Source organism: Vidua macroura, chromosome 18 (assembly GCF_024509145.1).
Source record: "Vidua macroura isolate BioBank_ID:100142 chromosome 18, ASM2450914v1, whole genome shotgun sequence".
Taxonomy (NCBI): Eukaryota; Metazoa; Chordata; class Aves; order Passeriformes; family Viduidae; genus Vidua; species Vidua macroura.
In genome coordinates, this window is record NC_071588.1 from 8,192,103 (window position 1) to 8,216,729 (window position 24,627).

The 24,627-nt window shown below is 39.4% G+C and overlaps 1 protein-coding gene across 1 annotated transcript in view; it reads right to left on the reverse strand.

Moving 5' to 3' along the window:
• Window positions 1–327: 327 nt before the first annotated feature.
• Window positions 328–24,627, reverse strand: part of MAPK1 (mitogen-activated protein kinase 1) — a 33,993-nt gene continuing 9,693 nt past the window's right edge. Inside the window, exons 2-9 of the mRNA XM_053993617.1 lie at window positions 17,860–18,042; window positions 16,573–16,762; window positions 12,278–12,394; window positions 10,477–10,591; window positions 9,796–9,927; window positions 7,557–7,666; window positions 6,695–6,822; window positions 328–4,433 (exon numbers count right to left, since the gene is read on the reverse strand). Coding sequence (XP_053849592.1) covers window positions 6,706–6,822; window positions 7,557–7,666; window positions 9,796–9,927; window positions 10,477–10,591; window positions 12,278–12,394; window positions 16,573–16,762; window positions 17,860–18,042 — 964 coding nt within the window. The 3' untranslated portion in view covers window positions 328–4,433; window positions 6,695–6,705. The remainder of the gene's footprint in view (window positions 4,434–6,694; window positions 6,823–7,556; window positions 7,667–9,795; window positions 9,928–10,476; window positions 10,592–12,277; window positions 12,395–16,572; window positions 16,763–17,859; window positions 18,043–24,627) is intronic.

Genomic DNA, 24,627 nt, shown 5'->3' on the forward strand with positions numbered 1-24,627 from the left:
TAAAGAGTGTCAAAAAAGCCCACGAACCATCAGGTAACACTGAAATCGATTTGCATCACTCAGTGGGTCAAGATTTCATAATTTTCTCACACCAAAGCTCATCTGTGGTTGTTGGTTTTTTTTTTTTTTTTTTTTTTTTGGCTTCCCTACTTTAATTCCAAGTTGGTACAGTTACACAAGGGGACACACACTTTGAGCAGTTACAGCTCTTGCCTGCAGGCTGCTCCCCGTGCACTTCCAAGGAGGGGCAGTTTTGGATCAGCCAATGGACCAGCTCAGGCCAAAGCAAAGTCCCAGTCGTTCTAGATATGCACGGAACTATGCTGGTTTGGTAATACAGGGACACAATTTAATGATTTTCTTTGCATTTGTTTTTACAAGATTCAGATGCCAAAAACAAAACAGAACATTAAGTTACCTGATTTAAAAAAGAAAATCACAAACGTTTACAACATCAAAAGAATAAGACGAAATATAAACCTTTGCTACTTACAATTGATCTATACAGATTAACCAAATCACAAATCTGTCACAATATAAATGTTTAATTGTTACAATGAATAGGAACATACAGAAAATGATTTATTTATTTTTTATAAAATCTTCCTTTGCTTTTTTATTTTAAACTTACCATTAACTAAATTAGCTATGCAGGACTTGTGGGGTACATGACTAAGAAGGCACCAACAGTACAAAGCAAAGACAAAGCAGTTTGAGTATTTTAAGAGTGCTCTACACTGATACAACACGAGAAAAGGCAACAATAGTAAGTAAACCAGCTGCAACCTTTAGAAATTTGTTCTACATTTACACATGTAGTCCAACTTTTACATTTCTGCTGATGTATCACTTGGTTTGATCACAGCACATGCTACAAAAACCACTGTAAGCTTCACTTTACTAATGTGCACTTTTCACTAATTTAGTGTCTTGATTTCAATTGTTAACTAAACCATTTTGAACCACAAATGTATTTAAAACTTAGTAAAAGGATTGTTTGGACTTTTTTGTTTAAACCACTGCATTTACAAAAATATTTCCCCTAAAATCTGGGATTGCTTGAAGACATTGCTGTACAAATATAAAAGTACTATGCAAGGGACCAAATTCATAAGTATATGGTGTGTATGTATAGACCTATATTTATACCATATCACTGTGCTGTAACAACACAATAAATTTATCAATAACCAAGGACTATATAAACTACACTAACATAAGCAATATATATTAATAAAGTTTAAATCTATAGTACAGTTGCTCAGCAAACAACTTTGACATGGTATAAATATATCGTAGCATATTACAGTGGGCAGCAACAACAGGTTTTTCTTTCTCATTCTGCAAGGAAAGCCCTGCTCAGCTCCTCAGGTCTGGTTTGGCCACTGCCAAGTTCTGTCCCCACTGCCGTTCCCGGAAGCTCCCGGCACACGCGGCCCAGCTCTGGTGCCACAGGGGTGAGGAAGAGTCTGGCCACAGGCAGGACAGCAGAGTCAGAGGCTTGTTAGCCAAAGTATCCATGAGAATTTTGTGTTTGCATATTTTTCTTCAGCTGTAAGGTTGGAATGTTTTTGACAGTGAACTGTTTACATTCCTTATTCCCAAAGCATCTTTACCATGAAATATGCATGCTACTTCGACTAAGAGTTGCTGTTCTCCGCTCTAAAATATAAAAACTGCATAAAGAAAAGAACCCAATGTAAAATGATGAAATAACTGACCTAACACAGTGTTGTTAGAGGCACCTTCTTTAAACTATTTTTAAAATCTGACCAAAAAAAAATCGTGCTTCAGCATTTGACGCATCAACAAATTCAACCCAACAATGTTTACTGAATTCAGTAAAGATTGATGAATGTGGTTACGGATCCTGATGGATGCCAATTGGATTCAGCAAAAGTAGCTAAGGAAGAAAGCCCAAAAGCACCAGACATTAGGTAAAGCAAACCCTCGGCTTCTCACTCAAAGAGACAGGATGGAAGGGTAAGTCTACACCTCCCCAAACATCTCAAATTAAAGACAGTATTAAAAAAAAAAGAATTGGGAAAGAGAAGGGTGAAGCTGCCAAAGTTCTTCCTTAATAAATTAAAACTGAGGTGTTACAAACTAATTTCAGTAACAGTCATCTTTCCAACCATGCCAAAAATGATTCCTGTTGTAATGATGATCATGCAAGTAGCAGAGATTCTAGAACTATTTCAACTTTTCAAAACTGAGTGAGAAAAGTATTTTGGTAAAGATGTGTAGAAAGGTCAAGAGAAATTTCTACACTGGTATCAACAGTCAAGTGCATATTTTTTCTACAGAAATGTTTTTAGCATAGGTTCCATACCACGATTCCATGATCACTTGTGCAGTGTCCTGACAATGCTCTGAATTTGTTCCCCACATCAGAAATTTATGTACCAAAGGAACTTCCTAATAGAAAATGCCCTTTAATGATGAACCCTTGCTTATTAAAAATTAGTTTTGGCAGATTAACACTTAAATTATAGGAAAAAAAATTGAAATGGAATCTTGTAAGCACCCTTATCTACTGGAGTCTAAGTTAATGGCTTTCTAGATTTCTCTGAAGAGCAGACTAAATGGTATGAGGAAGCCTGGAGTTTTTAACCAGCCAGCATCCTTATGTACTACAGTAGCAATTGAACCTGATTTCCATTCAAAGACATTACCCAAGAGGAAACCAAAAACTAATTCTTAATGTTAATGTGAAGATATAAGATTTAAATTTATTTCCAGGAATTACAAGTGCATTTTGTTCATATTAGCAAGCAGTCTTTATACAATCCATTCTTCACTGCTGCCAAAATAAAATGAGAAAAAGACAGCAGAGATATGAAAAGCTAAAAATAGAACTATTTTTCCTAAGTTATTTGTTGAATAGCATTTCAGTTGAACACAACTCAGAGGTAACAATAGATTATTTTTTTTTCTCAATCATAGGCATGTGGCACTTAGACAATCATCTTTGCACAGAAAGCTTTAACAGTCATGCGAGGGCACAGTAATTATTTTAAACAAGGCAAATTTCTCACCACAGAGAGCAGTGGGGAAAGAAAAGGAGGCACTGCACTGGAACATAACACCTAGTAAACTCCACATTATACAATTTCAGTAACAAATACTTGAAAAGATCATTAAAAGGTATACAATTTTAAATGTTATTTAGTGCTAGCTTTGTTTGGTTGTCCTAACTCAGCATTATCAGAAAAGTTTGATAGTACTTGACAACAGAACAGTACTTCATGTCACGAGCTCATGGAGGCTTGATTACAAATCACCATAGTGTAGGTTGCAAGAAATGAACTTGAGATGCTGACATGCTGTAGGAGCAAAAGTAAAATCAAACTTTCTCATTTGAAGATGCAGTGTTCCTCTCTGCAAGAATCTGAATGTCAGTGATTAGATTCAAATGTCAAAACTATCAATCCTCATTTGAAGCATTTCATTGGTATGCAGGATGTAGACTGAGTTATTTAACATCGTATTCTGATTTCTTGCTTGCCACCAGACATGGCTGCCTTGCCCAGGAAAAGCACTGGCCATGGGGTCACCATGGTGCCATCGTGGTCTGTGTTAACCCTTCCAGCACTCAGGGAGCAAAGAGCAGCTGCAGCTGCCACTTTGCCTTTGCACAGGCCATACAAACACTACTGCATGGTAGGAACTTTGGGAGTACTATGCCTCCAACGTGGGTAAACTTTAAATGCTCTCTCTTAGGAAAAGCAAGGAGAAAAAGGTACAAATTTTGTCAATATATGGAAAAATGTTATTAGATGAATTCAGTTAAGTTGGGCTCCTATGTGGCTCTTACACTGGATAGAATACCTGTATGTACAGTACAGGACACCCAAACAAGTGCATAAGCAAGATTAACATGAACACAACTTATGCTGCAATCCATAGCATAATGGTACACTCTGCCGGATGCTAACCAACCATTTCTATTTAAAAAGGACGTGCAAAAAAAAATCTGGGATGTCACTGACTTAAAGTGCCCTGAATAGTAGCTTTTCTAAAAAAAAATGCCAGCGACTTCAGTAAAGTCAGAAAAACACAGTTCATGGTGTAAACGTCTTACAGGTTAATGAATTATCTTCTTGGATATTGATCCAGGAGTGAAAGGAACCACTGCATCTTTCAAACCAGAAAGCAAGCAGTTAAAACACGGCCAGCAGTAGGTGCACGTACAGTACAGTACTGCAACAGGTCAACAATGGGCATTACGCATAGGAGTGTCAATTACAATTCTTCAGGCTTAAAAGATTCATTGAAAGCATGAAAAGCCAAAACTACCAGGAACCGCCCTCCTGAATGGCTCAAAGGAGTTAGTGGATAAGCTGAGAGAGGCCACAAGACATGACCAACAATAAAGAACTGGGAAGAGGAACAGCAACATTTGAGCATGCCCAGTCCTTTAAGTCCTTGTCCTACAAGAGAGCAGAGACATTATTTCAGTGAAGGAAGTTTAACATCACCTTTTAAAACAAGCCCTTTCCTATTTCTGTGCTCTGTGCACACTGTGTTTACCATCAGCCAGAGCCAGGAGAATCTACAGATGTTAAAAAACAATTCACAGACAGTGGATCTCAGGGCATTCAATTTTAAACTATTAATTCTTCAAAAGATTAGGAAGATTAAACATAACTAATCAATGAAGAACATTGTTTGTCTAAACCAAAAATCTGTTCTTTTCATATTGCTTCTCCATTCCAAAACCCACAGCTCAGGGGACACTGAATCTTGGGAAACAGCCCAGTGAGAAGGGCTGGCTGATCAAGCACAGGGGGAGTGTGCAGGAGAACAGGAATGCACAACAGGACACTGTTACTGTGCATTTGAAGCCAGCTCCTGGGGACTGGCCCTCACTAGGATGTCAAACAGCTATGTTTAAACTGTTTGCTATGGCACAGCTGACAATCCTAACCACAAATGACTCAGACAAATTACCAGCATATCCTTATCAAGCTAAGTACAATATTTCAATTTCAGTATTGTGCTGAATCAACTCTGTATAGTAGCATTTGAGGGTAACATTTTTATCAAACCAGAAATTTCTGCTAGCAACGGATTACTGATATCTTTATCCCTAATCCTTTTATCCCTTAATCCCTAATACAACCTAGGTAAGTATGGTCTGAGCAAAGAGGCAAGCAAGAGATCACAAACTCTGATTTACCACATCAGTAACCACTCACTGTCCTTCCTTGAGACTACAGCCTATTAGGAACAGGCTTCATCTTGTTCCTAAAAATTTCTGTAACTTTCTTCCACCATGTGCACGTGCACAGCTGTGCCCTCACACAGAAAACATGGGTGGGACATTAACACCTGTCAGTTACTGTGTCCCTGGTCTGCTTATTAACAATGCCAACTAATAGAACCAGTGTGTGAATCTCAGATTTCCCTACCTTTTAATTATTACAACAGTTCCAGTATCACCTAGCAAGCTTAAATAAACAAAATGCAGTATTTGTAAAAATTGAAATTCGTTCACTTGTGAGCTTCTATACATCTAAATATTCAAGCCAATAGCAACAGCTGTTACCCTACTAAAGTAAAAACTATAGTTTTAAAAGTTTCCCCCACTTTCTTTTCTTTTTCTTTCCTATTAATTCATCATTAAATGAAAACCTGGGGGTATATGCAATGCAGAAACTGAAATCACATTTTTAGTGCAGAAAAATTATTGCTTATAGCAAAGCCACAAAGCTCCTGCACATTGCCAGCAGAGCTGTGGATTTCTGGCGGCAAGGAAGTGCCCTGGCTCAAAACTTCACCTTCCTGCTGGAGCTGCCCACACAAATCAGTGATTGCAGAATGCTGCTCTGAGGGAGGAAAGCACAGAGAGCACACACCAGGAAACCCAGGGCAGCCTGCTGCCTTTGGCTTGTTTTTCCTTTCCACTCATAAAACTTGGATACTTTCCCCTATTAGTATCACAGAAGTTTCACAGGTACTCCAATCAAGTCAGTGTTTGACCAATTTGGTATGAAACTCCTGAGACTTGCAAGCCTTGTGGTACAGGAAGACCAGTTAAGTTCATTGATTTAAAAAAAAAAAAGTCAGTCAGTGACTATCAGTACATTTCATCTTAAATTAAACTGCCAGACCTTCAAAATGCTAGGAAGATTAATCACAATTAATTTATGAATGTTTAAATACCTGTTCTTATTCATTCACACTATTTGGGAGCTACCTAAAACTAAAGATAATTCCTATTGAAGTTTTGTGTGTGGGTTTTTTCCTTTAAAATAATTTAAGAGATTTCTCCTCCGTACATTACATTTAGGAGGAGATTTTTTAAAAAGCATTTGAAGCCATATGACAAAATTACGTATCTGTAAAATATGAAGAACATTGCCCCCTAAAATGTTTTTTTAAATAAAATTTGCATTTCAAAGCATTACCATTGCTTTTATTCTAAGCAGCACTATTGAAATGCAATTCTTATTCCCTAAATGTAATCTACAAGTAAGGTAAACACCTCGGGCAGTTGCCTGGATTCCATGTGGACACTTCAATGCTGTGGGCAAACAGAAACTTTCCACAAAAACAGGACAGGACTGAGGTCAGGTCCTTGGAGAGGGAGTTACTGGGTACTGCCAAAGGCAAGTCCTACATTTCACCAGCAGCACCAAAGTCTCAAATGCCCCCCCTGCCCGAGTGTCCCCTATTGCTGTGACTTTACCTATGCACGATTTAAGATCGGTATCCTGGCTGGAATCTTGCAGTTTCCTCAAAAATCAATTCTTTCAGCTTTTCCTTCGGCAAGTCATCCAACTCCATATCAAACTTGAAGGGTGCTTCAGCTACAGGCTTAATAACACAAAGAAACATGATTACTTTAATGTCATTGTGCTGTTGAATTTCATGCAGTCCTTTTATGGATGGGGGAAAAGTCTGAAAATGTCCTTCACAAAAATATCTAACACTGAGCAGTCTTCAAGGCAGAACTCCCCCTATTAGTCCTATGTGTGCTTTATGTATTGGTTTACCAAATTTTACATCAAGTACAGTAAGTAGCTAGTCAAATCCAAACTACAAGTTGAAATACTTATTTGAGGCTCATAACTCAGTATCTACTTGAAGAAAAAAAAAATTTAAACATTTTTATTTCTTGGAATGAACATATCTGGCCCTTAAGGAAAACCAGGTTATCTCCTGCTCCCCCTATTTCTTCACAAAAAGGAGCCAAAAATCTCCTCAGAATTGTACATAAACTACAGCCAGTTCCAATTCAGGTTTTTAAAGCATAATCTGATGGCAAACTCAGTCATTCTCCTCCTTTGCCTCAGACATTATGAAACCAGGCCTCACATGAAATGAGAATCTCCATTTTCTGGAGAGAGTGGACACCTTAGTTTCTATTTATTGTGTGGCATCTCCTAAGTGTTGTATTATAGTGAGAAATACAAATTTGGGTAAATTGATGCAATTTGTTCTTCAACTCCATTAGTGCAGCAGAAATTTTTAGTTCAAAAATTGAACTAAAATAGAAAATAATCAGCTGGATCATTTTATCAATGTTTACATTTTAACAATGTCTTTACCTCATCACTTGGATCATAATACTGCTCCAGATATGGATGGGCTAAAGCTTGCTCCACTTCAATCCGCTTATGAGGATTAAAGGTCAACATTTTATCCAACAAATCAAGTGCTAAGAGGAAAAAAAGTGAGCAAGGGTTTAATACACACTCCAAAAAAGTGTTACAAACCTTGACCTTACCCAGACAATGCCCACTACCCAAGGTCTGTGCTAATGGCAGTGCACCCTGGAGCTCCCCTGCTGTAGCTGGCATCTGTAACTTGGGCACAGAGGCTGTGCCTGCCCCTCTCTCAGCACTGCTGGGCTACAGCTGCCCTGCACCACCTGCTGCAGCAGAGCTGTTACCCTGCCCAAGCCCTTCAGCCCCAGAATGGATGGCAAGGCAAGCAACGCACAGAATCCTACAGTACAATCTGGCTTGAACTACAACAGAAATTAAATAGATGAGACTTTTTCTTCTCTCAGAAAAATGCTTTGGATTTTTGTGCCAAAATCCAAACTAAGATGGAGCTTTTCTGAAATAAATAATTATGAATACGTTCTTATTCTGAAAAGAAAACCTGGCTGTTTACAGATGAAAATATCATCCAGAAGTCATTAGGAACTCTAGATCATCACAGTGAAATATTCTGGCACAACCAGCAGCATAGAAGATACTCTCCAGAGAAGATGTAAATACATTTATATTCATGAGATTCAGGCAAAATCTGTTGAAGACAACTCGCAAAGAATCGATAAAGAACCTGAAGATCCAGTAAGACAGAGTGAGGTCTGGTGAAACTCTGGACAGACATCACAAATCAGTGCTACTGCAGCTGGTCAGCTACTTTGCCTGTAACACACTTCCTTTTTCCAAAAAGAGAAAAAAGAAGGGCAAAAAGCCCTAAGATATCATCACATTTCTTCTCCTCACCGCATCATTTATGAACCAGAATTTTAACAGAGGCTTCTTGATGCAGCACAGCAGTTGCAGCTTTGCACCAGGACGAGGAGCACACCTGTGACCTCAGGTCATAGCCCAGCCTGGGGAGGGAGGATGCACCATCACCATCACCCACCACTGCAGTGAGCTCCTCTGGGTCTCTGCAGCACTCAGCTGCACAAGAGACCCATCTGCACTCGAGGGCAGCTCCAAAAGCCTCAGACCCGCACTGAACCATCACCCCGTGTTTTGCTGCGGTTCCCTCAGTGCCAGCAGCTCCTGTGCTCAGCCCCAGCCGGGCACAGCGCTGGCCCTGCCCTGAGTGAGTGACAGCCAGCTCCTGAGAGCTGCCCTGGCACAGCTGCCCTCAGGGTGTCACTGCCAAGGGGCTGCACCAAACTGCACATTCCCCCTCAGCTGAGGTAGCAGCACTGCTGCCATCTGAGCTGTCAAAGCCCACAGGGAGGATTCTCACACTGATGAGCACTGTTATAAAAGCAGAATAAATCACTGCTGTTTTCCTCAATGACAGGGATAATCAGCTCCATACAGTTCCATCTGCAGAAATCAGCTTTTACATGGTAATTCAGTACCTGCTCATATCCACTAAGAGTAAATTATCATATCAGTTAAAAAAAGAAGTGACTTACAAATTGTGCTAGAGCAGGTAAAAGAGCCCTGTACTGTGAACACAACCACCCTTAAACTGTACAAACTTGAGTATAAAAGGCAAATAAATAGCTATCTAGCACAACAAAATCATATTTACCCTTTATTAAAGCCTTGTTAAGAAAGGTTAACAATTAATATATTCATTGCTTTTATAACTTTTGCTCCTAACTGAATCTTTTAACCCATTAAATTTTAAGTCTTCATGGTACCTAAGGATCCCACCCACTGATGAGACCCCATTTAACCTACAACTGATGGACAGTCTGCAAAAACTCTACCCAGGGCAGCAGCAAGCAGCTGCCTCCCATCTGATGTTAGAAACAAAGTTCAAGACTTGTTTGATGCCAGTGTCGAAATCCAGTGCTGATGATCAGCACTTGAATAATGTACTGTGCTTCCAAGGACAGTGACAAGAGTTTGGATTTCACATGTAAGTTAAAGACCAAACTCCACAATTTTACTAAAAATTGCATTAAAAAGATAAACTAGCGTGAGGGCTTTGTGCTGGTTTATGATTTGATATTAGATTTACAGTGCTACTATAAGGTGCCTGCATGTTCTATTTCCAATGTAAAGATAAATTCTTAGGTTATGGAAACTCCCATCCTGCCATCACTTTGATACAATGTAATAGAGTATAAAATACCTTTGGGGTCGGCGTTTGGAAACAGCCTGTTCCATGGTACCTTATTTTTGTGTGGTAGAGAAAGCAAGTAGTTTCTGGCCTTTAAATTTATTATACAATTCAAATCTTCTTGGGAAGGGGATCCAAGTATACCTAAAAAATATGAATATAAACAATAGTGCATTCTATGAAAATCACGTTAACACAGCTGTATCATATCTGCTAAAATTCAGTATTAAAACTGCTGGGAAGGAGATTTCAGACCAAATGTTTTAAGGATACAGCATACCTGAGTAGGTTTTAGAAACTTTTACTAAAAACAATTTGTTAAATAAATAAATGGATCTGAGTGTCTAATGATCTGTAATCTCTTAAAAAGATCCCAGTAAGTGGTGTACCTAAAGAAATTTTTTAAAATTTGACCTGGACCTAATAATAGATGGGCTTTTAATTTATTTTTTTAGATTTTGTTTTAAAAATATATCTGCTGATGTAGTAAATAAATTGCTAAGTATCCTCTAGTTGTCCCTAAAACAATGATTACCTGTAGCAATTACTGCAAAAATAACTAGAGGGGACAGCGGACACACCTGCAGATCCACACCTTACACAGCAACCCACTGGAGAAAGACCAGCCCAGCTGGCAGAAACGATGGAGAGAGACAGATGGATGTGAAAATGCTGCTTTTCCATAAAGCTTACCAAGGATATGGTTAAGTTGGTCAAGGTAGTGTTTTCCTGGGAAGATGGGTCTGTTGGAGAGCATCTCTGCCAGAATGCAGCCCACTGACCAGATGTCAATAGACTTGGTGTAACCCTGCAAGTGAAGCAGAAACACATTTTTGTAAAATTTTTGTATAATAGCAGCAACATGTTACTTTAGTAAACTGTGAAAGTGCACACAAATCATCTTCTTTTTTAGATGAGTCGTGCTTGCTCATGCTGTTTGATTTTTCTGTACAAATGAAATAATCAAGAACCATATATCAAAACACTACTTTGAAGGGGTTGCAAGAACTGAAGCCTCCAAGATATACTTTTCCAAAAGGATTTTTTATGTTTAGCTAAACCTATTACCAACTGCAAATTATTGAGATTCCCTAATTTTATAACCAATTTAAATGAAAACATTTTGGAAACCAGGTATTCTGAATTGCACAACCCCTGACAGTGCTGAACATGTGTGAAAGCAGCTGTCCCTGAGGGGATCTAAGCAGCACTCCAGGACAAGGCCTTTGGCAATGGGGGAAATGGCCAAATCAATGGCTGCTGGTTGGCTGCTCTGTACAACGTGACAGGTTGAGGTGAAGATGCTGGGAGGAGACCACAGCAGTCACTGGGATATAACAGGAATGGAACACACATTCAGTGGGATATCCACGTGTATGGCTAACCCTTGCCACCCACAGGAAAAGGCACAGCAGTGAAACCCGGCAGTGGCAGAGCCCCACTGTGCCCGGCCTGCTGCCACTGCCCCTCCCTTGGGAAGGCTCTGTCCCCACTGACCCCACAGCCACTGGGCACCAGCTCCTCAGGATGTCATCCCTTCACCATTTGTGTTCAAGGCACCAGAATCAGAAAAGGAATCACACATTAAGCCAGGAACTTTTAATGTGACCACCTCTTACAAATACAAAATATATTCGTTGTGAAAGCCTTTCATAAGTAGATGTGGGTAGCCCAGTGCTGTGGCCTCAGTGAGGGTTTAAAATAAAAGATGTGAGTTTAAAATACAAGAAGCTGGAGGAAAACACCCCCAATTTTCTTAAAGTGCTTGGACACACTATTGACATACCAAAACAAACCCACCAACTGGAAAAGCTGTAAATGCTACAGCAACAACAGCTGTCCCAGAATATAAAATACAGCTCCAGGTGTCAGCCAGGTGTTTTGTTAACAAGTGTCTGGCTGTGGGAGTGAACACAGGGGTTCTGAAGGACACCCAGCACCCACACAAGGATTGGATGCACCTTAAAATGGCCACAGAACACAACAGTAATTCAAAATATATAAAAACCAAAGGAATGATTTCGTGAAGACTATGTGAATGCAATTAAGACTGACACATAAGAAGGATCACATGCCTTCATTCAGAATCAGATTCACCCTCATTATACATTCTAAACCTAAATTAAGATGTCAAGATAACATTAAGGTAACATTTGCAGCCTTGATGGAGGCAGCAGTGGAATGCTCATTCCTACCACTCCTCTCCAGCTCAGTGGCACAGCTGGTGATGGAAGCATTCTCATGACTGGCAACGAACTGGAGGTGTGGGAAGTCGAGCACGTGATTTCTCAATTCTAGTACCCAATAATTGCTTCTAGAATCACAATTTATTTCAAGCCAGGAGCTCTACTGGAAACCATGCCCACTTCTCCCCAAGGCTGTGCATGTGTTCTGATCCTAAAAACAGAGAAGGGCTTGCTGTTCCCAGCACAGCTGGAATTCACAAGAGAATAAGCAGCAACAGCAGCACCCCAGCAGCTCACTGTGCCCTTACCTTAGAATTCAGCATGATTTCAGGAGCCCTGTACCAACGTGTGGCCACATACTCTGTCAGGAATCCTGTGTGATCATGATCAGGATCTGCAACGCGAGCCAATCCAAAGTCACAAATCTGGTTTTAGAGAAGTAAATAGAAAAAAAAAAAGGCACATTAGACACACATTTCCAATACTACAACATTACTAATTCACCATTCCCCAATCAATGATGTAACACCCACAAATGCAGAGATGGCAACCTATGTTTTTAGAAAAGTTATTGCACAAAGGTGAAGAAAGATGTTTTGGATCAGTTACAAAGAATATCCAACTGTCATTCAGGGGCCAGTAAGAATAAACAGTTCACAATTTGTGTTCCATTACAGACTTGCTTACAGCACCTTCGGCAAACAGGCAAAGATACACTGCTCCAACCTCTCAGAACCTCACCAGAAAACAAAAAGAATAGCAATTAACACTTCCAGAAAACATAATTAGCAACAAACACATTTGTAACCAAGTTCAACACCCGATTTTACAAAAGCTATCATTATAACTGCATCTTTGCATAAGAAACAACCTATCCAATCATGAGATAATGGTAGACTGGAGAGATTATGGGCTGTTGATGGAAGCATAAGCCTAAAAGACAAAAAAAAAAATTCCCCAAAAACAAAACACAAGAAAGAAAATATTTCTCAACCCTTTATAAGGAAAACAGATTTATCTAACTATGAAAAGAAAAACAAACACTGATCTAAGACTAGCGAGAAAAAGGTGGTTTTAGTTATGCTCTGGTAAGGAGGCTCCAAGGTTTTCAGAGCTATTTAGTGTCTAGAGAGAAATTAAGAAAATTGAAAATGTGAAGACAGACTGCTGTAGAGCAGAGCAGCTGTTCCTTTCTTACCCTCCCAAAGGTCAGTGGAAAGGTTGTTGAGTGGCATATTAGACACACTCACAAGCTTCTGCTGCCCCCCAAAAAATACCAGGTTATGATTGACACACAAAGTGTATTTCCATGAAAGAATACATACTCTCAGGAAAACCAGGCATCAAATGTAGGAATGGCAAACAGTGGGAGGTTCCTCTGCTTTATTTGTTTTATAATATTTACTCTTAGATAGTTAATTGTATACAGTGATTATACTGAAAATGTGAAGTGAAAATAGGCTATAGTCAATAAAGTCAGTAATGGAAAATCCTACCAAAACCACAGAAACCTCACTTTGCCCTGGCAGATATTTCTTAATTTTCCTGTAGGGGACAGCCTATCAGTGAAATAACTGATAGATCAGTTAGGGAAGAAATACTTCACCTGACTAAAAGCTACATCTGAAAGACAAGATTCAGCAGCTGACTGTTACACAGAGGGTCTGAAGAAAAGGCAATAATGAATGTCATAAGCCAAGCTGCATGCCATTACTTTAGCTACGTATTAAAAAAATAAACCCAGCTCCCTGAATCCTTAGAGAATAACCCCAAAAAGAACCTTTTTAAAGCATGGCAAGGCTCTCCCAGGCTACAGGAACAGAGCAGCTGCCTTGTGTGCAATTAGCTTACATAAAGAGACTCAGTACAAATAATCAGAAGAGCCTCCTCTAAAGAAAGAAACTAAGAAACCATAAGAGGACAGCTTAGAGACTTCAGAAAATAATTATGCAGCAGGAAAATTGTTGTAATCTCTTCCTCCTAACCTCGGAAAAAGCTAGATAAGATTACAGGCAAAGAGACTTGTGCAGAATTTCAGTATTACACAAAAGCAAAGTGCTAGGGTTTGTTACTACTAAAACAAAAGAAGAAAGACACTCTCTGGTCCACAGTGAAAAGCAAGAACTGAATTACAGAAGATGTCTCTGAATCTCTCAACTCAAGTAGAAAAATGCTCATGGGATGGAAAGGAAGAATAATGACAAAGAGAGCTCATTAAAATGACAAAAAGCCCCTGCTGACTGGAGCAGAAACAGGTTAAGCAGAAAAGCAGAAACACCATTATTGAGGAAGACTTCAAGGTTGAAGCTACAAGGAAGAGGTTTTGGCTGCAGAGCTGACAGAAGTGAGCACAGAGTGAAAGGGACGCTGGAGATCCAGGGCTCTGCCTGAAGCCCCGGGTGAGGGACGGGCACAGCCCTGGCTGTGGCTGGGGAGGGCAGACACTTCTCACCCGTGCCAGTAGGACACAGAGAGCAGCTGCCCTGCTGCAGGGGCTCTGGGGCCACTGTGCCCGTACAAATGATGATGTGTAGCAAGCAAAGCACCAGGAGTTGGTTTTTAGGCTTCTCCACGTGAACGAAAACAGTAACAAAAATAAAATAAACAATCTGAGAGCAATACAATAACAGGCAAATTTTCTTGGCATTTTCACTAAGTCATAGCAGAGAATAAAAAACTACATCATGAAAGACCCAGGTATGTCAGTCAGTGCTTCATGCCTTGGAGAGACAGAACAAATGCTACTGAGACAGAAGAAATTACTGCCCTGCTAAATAAATTTTAAAATAATAAACAAACAAACAAATAAATAAATAGAACCAGCATCCTATCTATATATTTAGCTTCCACTTCTTGAAAACAATGTTCTTGCAATCACTATCGGGGTTTTTTAAATAGAGATGGCTTAAAATTGGATGAAGCTATCAAGCAGATGGGAAGATTTAGGAGGATCATGTACATGCAACCATTTACTAAGCAAATGAAATGACACCAACAGTACTACTAATATACTGAAATATCTGCAGTTGTATTGTTGAGCAGCCTGTGCCTCTGTGTATTTGTATAAAAAGAAACAAGAGACATTAAGTTTAATTGCTACTGATAAGATGGTGGTTCAAACAGTTGCATCTTCTGAGTAACTGGTAAAATCATGAAACTAACTTGCAGTTTTCCTTTAAAAAAATCCCTCTCTCATCACCTTTTCATGCCTGCTGCAGTAGGTAACAATTCTTGGTTGTTTTATTAACTGAGTTTTCATTATGTAGATAGAATTGATCGTGTAGCCAGTCTTTAGAATGGACCAGCATACAAACAGCAAGGAATTGTGTGACACTCTTGGAATTGTGACAAACCTGTACAGCCCACAACTGGTTCACACTTTGAAGAGGGTGTTTTTGTTTTGTGGTTTGTTTATTGAGAAAGTTAGAGCTACACTAAAAATCAAAGGGCAATTAGGAGCAAGACAGTATTCAACAAACACAGTTGTACCACCTGGGATCAAGCACTGTAAACTCAGCAATTCCACTCCATCAATGGCCAGCAGCAAATACGTGATGTACAGTGAAAAGGGGAACGTATTCCAATACCTCTCTCATCTTCCACGGATCTGCCACTGTGGGACTCTAAACCTCAGGGAGTACTCAATAAGGGTATTTTTCTGCTAACTTGCTTGGTGTTTTTTTAAAAACTGCAATATCTACAGTGCTCTGTGATATCAAATTCCACAGCTTAACAAAGCTGCAAGTAAACTTCACCTGCTCCTTTTCTCCCCCCCAGCCTTTTCCATAGGTAAGGACAGTGAACACAACTGCTCCCTATTCACCACCTCTATGCCACTGACAACATTATCAATGTTGGCAAATTCTATTGGATTCCTCTGTTCCTCAGCAGAGGAGATCCAGGCTAAATAGCTCTTTGTGTTATGGAGAGCAGTACTCTGAAATCCTGCTCTCCTCATATCATCAGGAGAAGTGTGATAACTATGATCACACTGAAGACTCAAAACCAACTGAAAGGTACAGAATGGCATGTTTTCTGTTTTATTCTCTATTTCTGTTCTATTTCTTCACACTTGGTTTGCTTTACTGAATGCTACTAAGTACTGAGCTGACATTTTCCAAGAATCATAACAGCTCTAAGCTCTGTAGTATTAACGAGTACAGAGCCGATCACTGGAAATGCAAATTAGGAACATTCCCTCCCTAAGTAACTGCCATGCATTTAATCAGCACTGAATCTCAGACACCGCTTTAGCTGTCCACTAATATGAAGTCCTTTTCCAACAACAAAACATTAACAGTGTACACAGAGAAATCAAATCTTGAAACATACACAGTTCTGAGTTTACTTTTGAGGTAAACATGATGCTGCTTCAGATCAGTATTTTCACCCAGCTTTCAAAGAGGCTGTTTCCAAGTCAGCCTCCAGATGGAAACAGTGATGCACTCATTACAGCAGTCTAACAGATTCTTAGTCACTCAAATCTTGGTAATTATTTTATCAAACCAAATAATGTTTTGGCAATCTTTCCAGGACAAAAATCACATTAATACCCAGTAAAAACCCCATATTCATGGAAAATCTGTAAGAAATTTCAACTCACCTTGAGATCACATGTGGTGTTAAGCAGCAGATTTGAAGGTTTGAGGTCACGGTGAAGCACATTGGCTGAATGGATATATTTTAACCCTCTCAGAATCTGGTAAAGGAAGTAACAAATGTGGTCGTTGCTGAGGTGTTGAGTCTTTAGGAGCTTGTAAAGATCTGTCTCCATAAGATCTTGCACAATGTATCTGTGAGGTATTAGATGTAAGGCAGCAAAAAAACTTGGTGTCAGGTCAGAGATCAACGTACAGTACCCAAGGAAACTTCTAGAGCACCTTTTCTCTCTTATTTGTCTGTTTGATGACAACTATGAAATTGTGTAGCTGACTCTTGCTTTACAAGTGTGGAATCCAATCAATCCTGTTACATGATGCAGCCCTTTATAGAATAAAGAGGCACCAGCATGTGATCCTCTCAAATTAATCATCATAAACCTCTATTTCTTCATAGTAGAGCTTGACTTTTATTGGAATCTTAATTTCATCTGATTCCTATCCTGCTTGCCAAGAAACAAAGGGTGGTTTTTTGGTTAATGAGTAATAAGCTTCCAAGATACTTGCTTGCAATTGCATAAAAGCAGGAAATGTAGAAGATCTCATAATTTCTGATCAATTTTCTTCATTATGTCCCCACTTTAAAAATTCAGCTGTTCTTCTCTACTATATGTATTAATTATGCTACATGGAACACAACAGTCCTTCTTGTCCCAATATTAAATCCCTATAGCTCATTCAGATTATTTTTTAATAAGATTGCGATGAAAATGAAAAGAAGGTGTGGGGGTGTTTTTTTTGGTTTTTTTTTTTGGTTTTTTTTTTTTGTTTTTTTTTTTTGGTGTTTGTTTTTTTGTTTGTTTGTTTGTTTGTTTGACAGGAATGAGTTAAGTAAAATCTTCTTCCCCCTTAATTCAATAAAATTTGAGAAAATTATAGCAGAGTCTGGCCATTTTATTTTCTCATCAAAGCAACCAGTTGTAACAGGAGCTTTACTAAGATCAAATGTAGTTTTAGAATTATGTGACTAAACTAAATCTTCTCTACAATGTTGAGTTCTTTGCCTTGGAAGACAGAAGATATTCTCTTTTCCTGGAAAAGAAAGAATTAAACTAGTGCTCATCTACATCAAAACTATAAACTGATCAAATACTATTAACTTCCCTTTTGATTTACAATAACAGAAGCCAACTTTTATTAATATTTAGGAAGGAAGAGGATGAAGGGGAAGAAACAATCAAAAGAGAGGAGGCAACCATTACTAATGATGCCAAATAACACTGAAAGGATACACATCTTTCATCTGTTCAATAGTTGGAGCTCTGATAATGTCATTTATTCCAATAATATTCTCATGCCTGAAGCGCAGTAGGATCTTGATCTCTCTCAGAGTTCTCTGGCAGTATGTCTGATGCTCAAAAGGACTGATTTTCTTTATAGCAACTCGAACTTTGTTGACGTTATCATAAGCAGAACTAGAAGAGAATCAATAACATCAATTACAAGGAACATTAAATTCATTCAATTCAGAAAGAAAGAATGGGAATTCATTTAACACAGGGTTGGTGCATTTTGTTTACATTTACTTTTATCAAATGGGGAGAGGTGACAGTGACACGCCTTTTAGTTTGGTGAACTGACAAAACACTGTTGTTCTTTCACCAGCCTATTTGGGTCTCTACAGCCATTGGCTTTCCCTGCTGACTTGGAGTCTGTGGTTCGTGGGTACTGCACAAAGAAAAAGGTATTTGTTCTCTTTATCAGCCTGTGCAACAACCAAGTCTGAGGTTTTTTCTAAATGCTGCAATCATCAAAAGTTTGAGAAAGTTCATCTAGAGTTAACCCATTCACTTTGGGCTGCAGAAAAACCTTCAGAAATTATCTCTTAAGCAACAGAATACCACATCCTGTGTCCAGCTCCCACAAGTAATACCAGTTGTCACAATCTTTCATGCTTCCATCAATCTATACTTGTCACCACCTCTGCAACAGACACGGAAGAACAAAAGAGATGGAGAATTTGTGACAACACCTTTCCCAGTTCAGTTCCAAAGATAACAAGAGTTTGAAGAAAGCAAGCTGTATCCAGGTACACACATGAGTGGGAGCAGGCAGCAGCACAGTGAGGATCACAGTGACTGTGACCCACGGTAAGGAACTCACTGCCTTCTACATTTACAAGACTCTTTCCAGGAGCTCAGAACTCCATTCCCAGCTACACCAATAAACAGGCTCAATAAGTAATATCTCTGTTCAACATGCCTATGCATTCATGAAGAATATCACAGCCTGAGTCTAATTAAAAGTCTCAGTAAAACATACCTAATTTTTTGAAATCTGGACTAGGAATTCTAACAAGTTTTAGTATGTTTTCTATGGTCTTGTTTATATAAATTACAAAGCATCTCATTATCCTATCTTCTACTGTATTAGAAGTATATGGTAATTTAATTAATTAGAATTTAGATGTGTTTATATGATTCTTGTCCCTACTCAAGCCTGCTACTGCATTATTAGGAAATTAAAAAATAATCAAGCCTACATTCCATACATTTCTGTTAGCCTCAACTATTTAATATAAAAATATAATCATACCAGCCAAGGAGGCTTTATATCCTACCAGTTTTCTATAATTGAGCCCCAGAACTTTCTTTGGTACACTTTTAATTTGCCTTACTCTGCTGAGACATCCAGGTGACCAGGTAAAGCAGATTAAAATGCAAAGATCCAATGAGAAAAGGAGACCTCAGAGGAATTTAAATGCCTGGCCACATCAAGGCTCTTTGACAACTAAGTAGAAATATGGTGCAACAAGGTATTTTTGAGATGGTACTGTCATCCCAGGATGCAAAATTGTTTAAAATTTCTCACTTTCATTATTCAATGAAATAAAAATTTCATCACTGGATGCAAAACTGTTTAAAATTTCTCACTTTCATTATTCAAATGGACACATCATTCAGTCAATTAGGGTCATCAGTAAGATCTTCATACAGCACATGCATATGTAACTGTAATGACATTCTTTTTGCACGGTTTTCCCACTCAATCCCTTTGACCTGCCTGCATCCCCAACCCTGGCCTGTACTCACAGACAGCATCATTTATTTGCCTCTAGAAACACTGAACTCAAACGTTCCATGGGGAGCTTTGAAATGCCACTTGCTGAGCAAGTATTCATTACAACTGTTGCTACTGAACATGTATAGGTGACACATTAGCAGCTCCTCATCCCAAAATAGATAATAACCAGGTGCTGTTAAGTGGAACTTGGCATCACCTCCAAGAGCACTTGGGCTCCAGTAATTTTCTTAGCTCGTCACCTGTGGTGTTTACAATAGACCAGTGAGGTCGGTCACAAGCAGAAAACAAAACCAGAAATAACTCTGAAGCATGAACAACCTGGATTTGGGAAAGAATCCTATGGGCCATTTCATCATTATAAACAAACCTTCTGCCTCCTCCTCTGTACTGACCTGGGCATTTTTTCTGCCACAATGCAGAATCTTACGTCCTTTCAAAGGACTGGACAGCAGCAGCTATGCAGAGTACAAAAAGGATAAATGCCAATTTTTACCCATTGATGCTGCTTAAATAAAAACTCCCAGTCTCTGAAAATATTTGATAAATCAATTATTGTTTTGCAAGAGCTGGTTATTGATGGAAAATATGTTATCTTTCCTTGTACAGATTACATGAACATAAATTCATCAATGAAACATACCAAGATTTCCTCTCTTGTAGCTGTTTCACCTACAGTCCTTCAAGCATTTTCTTAGCACAAGTTTTATGCTGTCATTTAGAAAAGGATGGCTAATTTTGCTTTCTGATGCTTCAGCTATAATATACGTGGTTCACTAGGGGAAAAAAGCTGCATATTTGGAATAAAGATGCAATCAGTTTCCTCTCCAGGGTACCTTCCCCATACAGTCATCTTTCTGTTTGTATTGGATTTCCCCACACTAACGCAGCTAAGCTTCCACTGCCTCAGCTGAGGGGAGTAACACTGAAATACTGTCTAGCTGAAACATTAAAGGGGATACTGGATTTATTTCTGATGTCACACTTTTTGAAATATAAGCCTTTCTGTAACTTGATTAAACATCCGAGGGATTATCTCAACTTCTATGAGCAAGAAGCTAATCATACAAGCAGTCACGTACACTTGCTGGTGCATAATATTTTAAATGTCATGCATAATGCAGGTACATTGAGAATCTGTATTACCTAGTTAATACCATTTCACATTCTCAGCCACAGCCCTTAAAGCACATATTGCCTAAAGTAAACTCTGTGACCCTTAAAAAATGCTTTCTTGATTTGACACGTGCTATAGGAAAGCGTAAAAGCTACACATTAGACTGAACTTCAGTGGAATTGAAGAGTCAGGCCACAACCAGACCCCTATTTGGCCTATGAAGCCCTACTGAAATAACTGATTGACTACGCAGGAAACCCCTTAAACTCACAGAACCGGGTCCTTTGTAAGGGAGACTGAACCATTTCCCAAGCTTTCCCTCCATCCAACTGTTCATTGCCTGCCACCAGCAGCAGATTTACACACTCCACCCCAGAGCTCTGCTGAAGAAATATGCTGCTCATAGTGTGCATTCCAGTATTTGCAAACAAAACCACCCTGAAGGTGCAAATGCAGGCCCCGGTGCATCTCCCTGCAGCCCATGCACCAGCTCATCTCTGCGGGTTGCAGCCGCAGCCGCAATTACTGATCTCATTTGCAACTCCTGATCACCCGTGCTCCCCCTGCAGTCCGACCAGGATCAGCTCCACAGCCCATCCCATCCGCCTCCCAGTATATCCTAAATTTAGATTATTTGCATTCTGGCAGTGCTGTCCCAGTGTGCACAGTGTAACCTATTTGTCTGGGCTGTCAGCTTCTACTAAACCTCACAACAACTGGTTATATTTGCAATGAAGCAGTTAACTGGGACACCTTCCGAAGTCAGGAACTTTCTATTATATTGACTTCTTTCCAGAGAAGATAAAAATCTGTTAAGTGGGAATAACAGTTCCCATATTAAGAACTCTTAGAGTGCCAGTTTATAGTTTCTAGTTTCTAATTGTTAAGCACATGTACTGATTATCACCCACAGAACTGTCCCATTATGATGAATCTAGACACCAACACTTTAAATATTCAGAAGGGAGGATTTATTTCTACCTCAATCATGTGCAGCCTCACAAGCTGAAGCAATCATTGAGCTGTGAGTGCTATTTATCTGTAATGGGATAAATTTACATACAGATTTTACAACTGCCCAACCGTTGTAGCCACAACATTATTCCTATTTCAAGCTGTAGTTACTAACCTGTGACAACCTGCAATGGCACCGTTATTTAGACACTTTTGCAACATCGTGTGAAAATCAATACAAGCGCCAGCAGCAGAGTTTATCAATCCCGATTTTAAGTATCTTGTAAATACATAATAAAGTTTTGACTAAGTAAAACATCAGGCACAGCGAAGTTTTGACTAAGTAAAACATCAGGCACAGCGGCACAAAATAAACAAATGAGCATTTAACCCAAGAAGTTGCACCACATAACTTTTAAAGCCAGTTTTTTTTTTCCCTTCTACTCTTTGGTACCAACTTCCTTTTCAAACAGAAGCCCAGGGCGGGGCTGCTTCCAAGAGCAGTGACCAGAAAGGCACGGCAGCTCTGAGCCCACAGCGCTGCCCGCTCAGGCCATGCGCCCCTCTCCCATGAACTCCCTGGCGGCAAGGGAAGCTTTCACCAGGCACGTGTGGCCGAGTGCCAAAGCTCAGCCCCTTCTGCATGTTCTTCCACCCTTTCCTATTCCTCGCATGTTTCATTTGGGGCAGAACTGGAACAAGTGAGAGCACGCCGCAGCTGCCGGCAGGAAAGGAGCCAGCTCCTGGCAGTCGCTGCATCCCACACAGGGCTGGTCCTCCACGCTGAAAAACAACTGCCTGCTCCTCTGCCACGCTGCCTGCAGGCTTCCCCCACCATGGGATGTTCTTCCAACATTTCGAGGATTATTCACCTCGTGGCTGTTTTACAGGCTGCTCTCAGCACACACACACAAAATACACAACGCTACCAGCAAACATCCTAATTACAACTCTAAATAAAAGACTGATTTGAAGTTTAAAAGGGATTTTTTTTATCAGTAGCTTTGTGTTGCTGTGGAAACATGATTCCAAGGGCATATCCAGAGACAAGAATCTTTGTGAAATATTGGGTAATTCGGCTTACACACAGAATAGGAAAGTCAAAAATAATTCCTAGCAAGCAAGCTGATCTATGGAGATCTTTAATCTTTTCATTCAGTCTACATTTAGCTCAATCATGGACATTTACACAACACACTGACATTTATCAAGTTACAATGCAAATAGCTTAAACTTATTTTTAAGACTCCTGTAAATAAAATAATGCAATATTATGACACAGTAACAACCACTGTAACAGACTGCTCACTGTAACTTTTGGGGATGGGGGAAGGTGGTTGCAGAAGTGCAGATTTGCAGAGGGTTTTGGGTTTTTTGTTTGGAGCTGTTTTGTTAATAACCAGATGTTAACCCTTCCACATTCTTCAGAATAATTACTTTCTTCTTCTACATGATTAAACCACAGAGAGCAGCTACAGTGTATGACTTTTTTAATAAAGAGAAAAGACTGGAAAAAGGATAAAAATAGTCAAAGACTATTTGAGGACACTGAGTAATGTGTCATTTTTACACTGCTAAAGCCAATTGTAGCCAACTGTAAACACCTACGTTTACTAGAAATATTTGTTACTTTCCTCCATTTATTCATAATATTTTGAAGACAAGTGTAGTATTCATTAGACTTTTTTATTAGCACTAATTTACAAAATCAGCACCTGGTTTTAGAAGGAACAAGTGCCTACCTATACTGCGATTACACTTGCCTTGTTTCAAGAAACCTGTTTATAAAAAGACAATCCATGTCACAGTTTCATTTTGATTTCTCAGCTTTCTCTAGAAGAGGTTCTCAATAACAAAGCATTTCTCAGGTTTGTCAGCTGAGACTTCAGGAAATAAACTACAGAAACAGGGGCATCTTAATAGACGTCTACATTTCTCCATTAAAGATTCCGTTTTACAGACTAACTCCTGCCATGTAGGAAAGTCAGCAACCCATGAAAATGGAGAGTTACCTCACCATTAGATTCTTTAAAAAACAGTGAACAAATAAAAACCCAAAAAAGGAAAAAAGAAATATAATTTCTAAATCAGTGCCCTTTATTTTACCACAAGTCCATAGCAAGGTGCCCATGTGACCCCTGCAGACTCCACTGTGCTTTTAGTTAACCTCTGAGGCTTACTGGGTCAAACTGGAACAGCACTGCCTTCACCTTTACCACCTACAGCTTCAGTCATCTTCCTCTTAACAATCCAAATCAATCCTAATAGTAAAGCTTCCTGCTACAATTACGCCAACTCCTTCCTCCCATGACAAAGGTGAATAATTACTCTGAAGTGATTTTACTCAGATCTGATCTACTACAGGTTTTTGCCCTTCACACCACAAATTCTTAAGGCACTTTCACAACTTCCTAAGATTTGCTTTCATTTCATTTCATCTGCTCAAATAAATCTAATTAATACTGATGAGACACTGGCACAGGCTTCCCAGAGCAGCTGTGGATGCCCCATCCCTGGAGGTGTTCCAGACCATGCTGGAGAGGGCTTGGAGCAACCTGGTTTGGTGGAAGGTGTCCCTGCAGGGGGCTGGCTCTTCTTGATCCTTAAGGTCCCTTCCAACTCAAACCATTCTGGGCTCTAATAGGTTACAAAGGCACAATTTTATTTTTCAGAATTTGAAAAGTAGTGTTTGATGGATCCTTGCAAAAAATTCAATTTTAAGCTACTTACTATGCACATAATAATTACTTAACAGTATAATTCCTTCGATCACTCTTAGTATTTTGAGAATGAATAGCTAGTCATGCAAAATGGAGTCTGTTAAATTAATTACTTTTGCCAGAAGCTCAGTCAATTCATAATCCTGGGTGTGGCAGACCAGATGATTTGTGTTTTGTTAGAACCTACT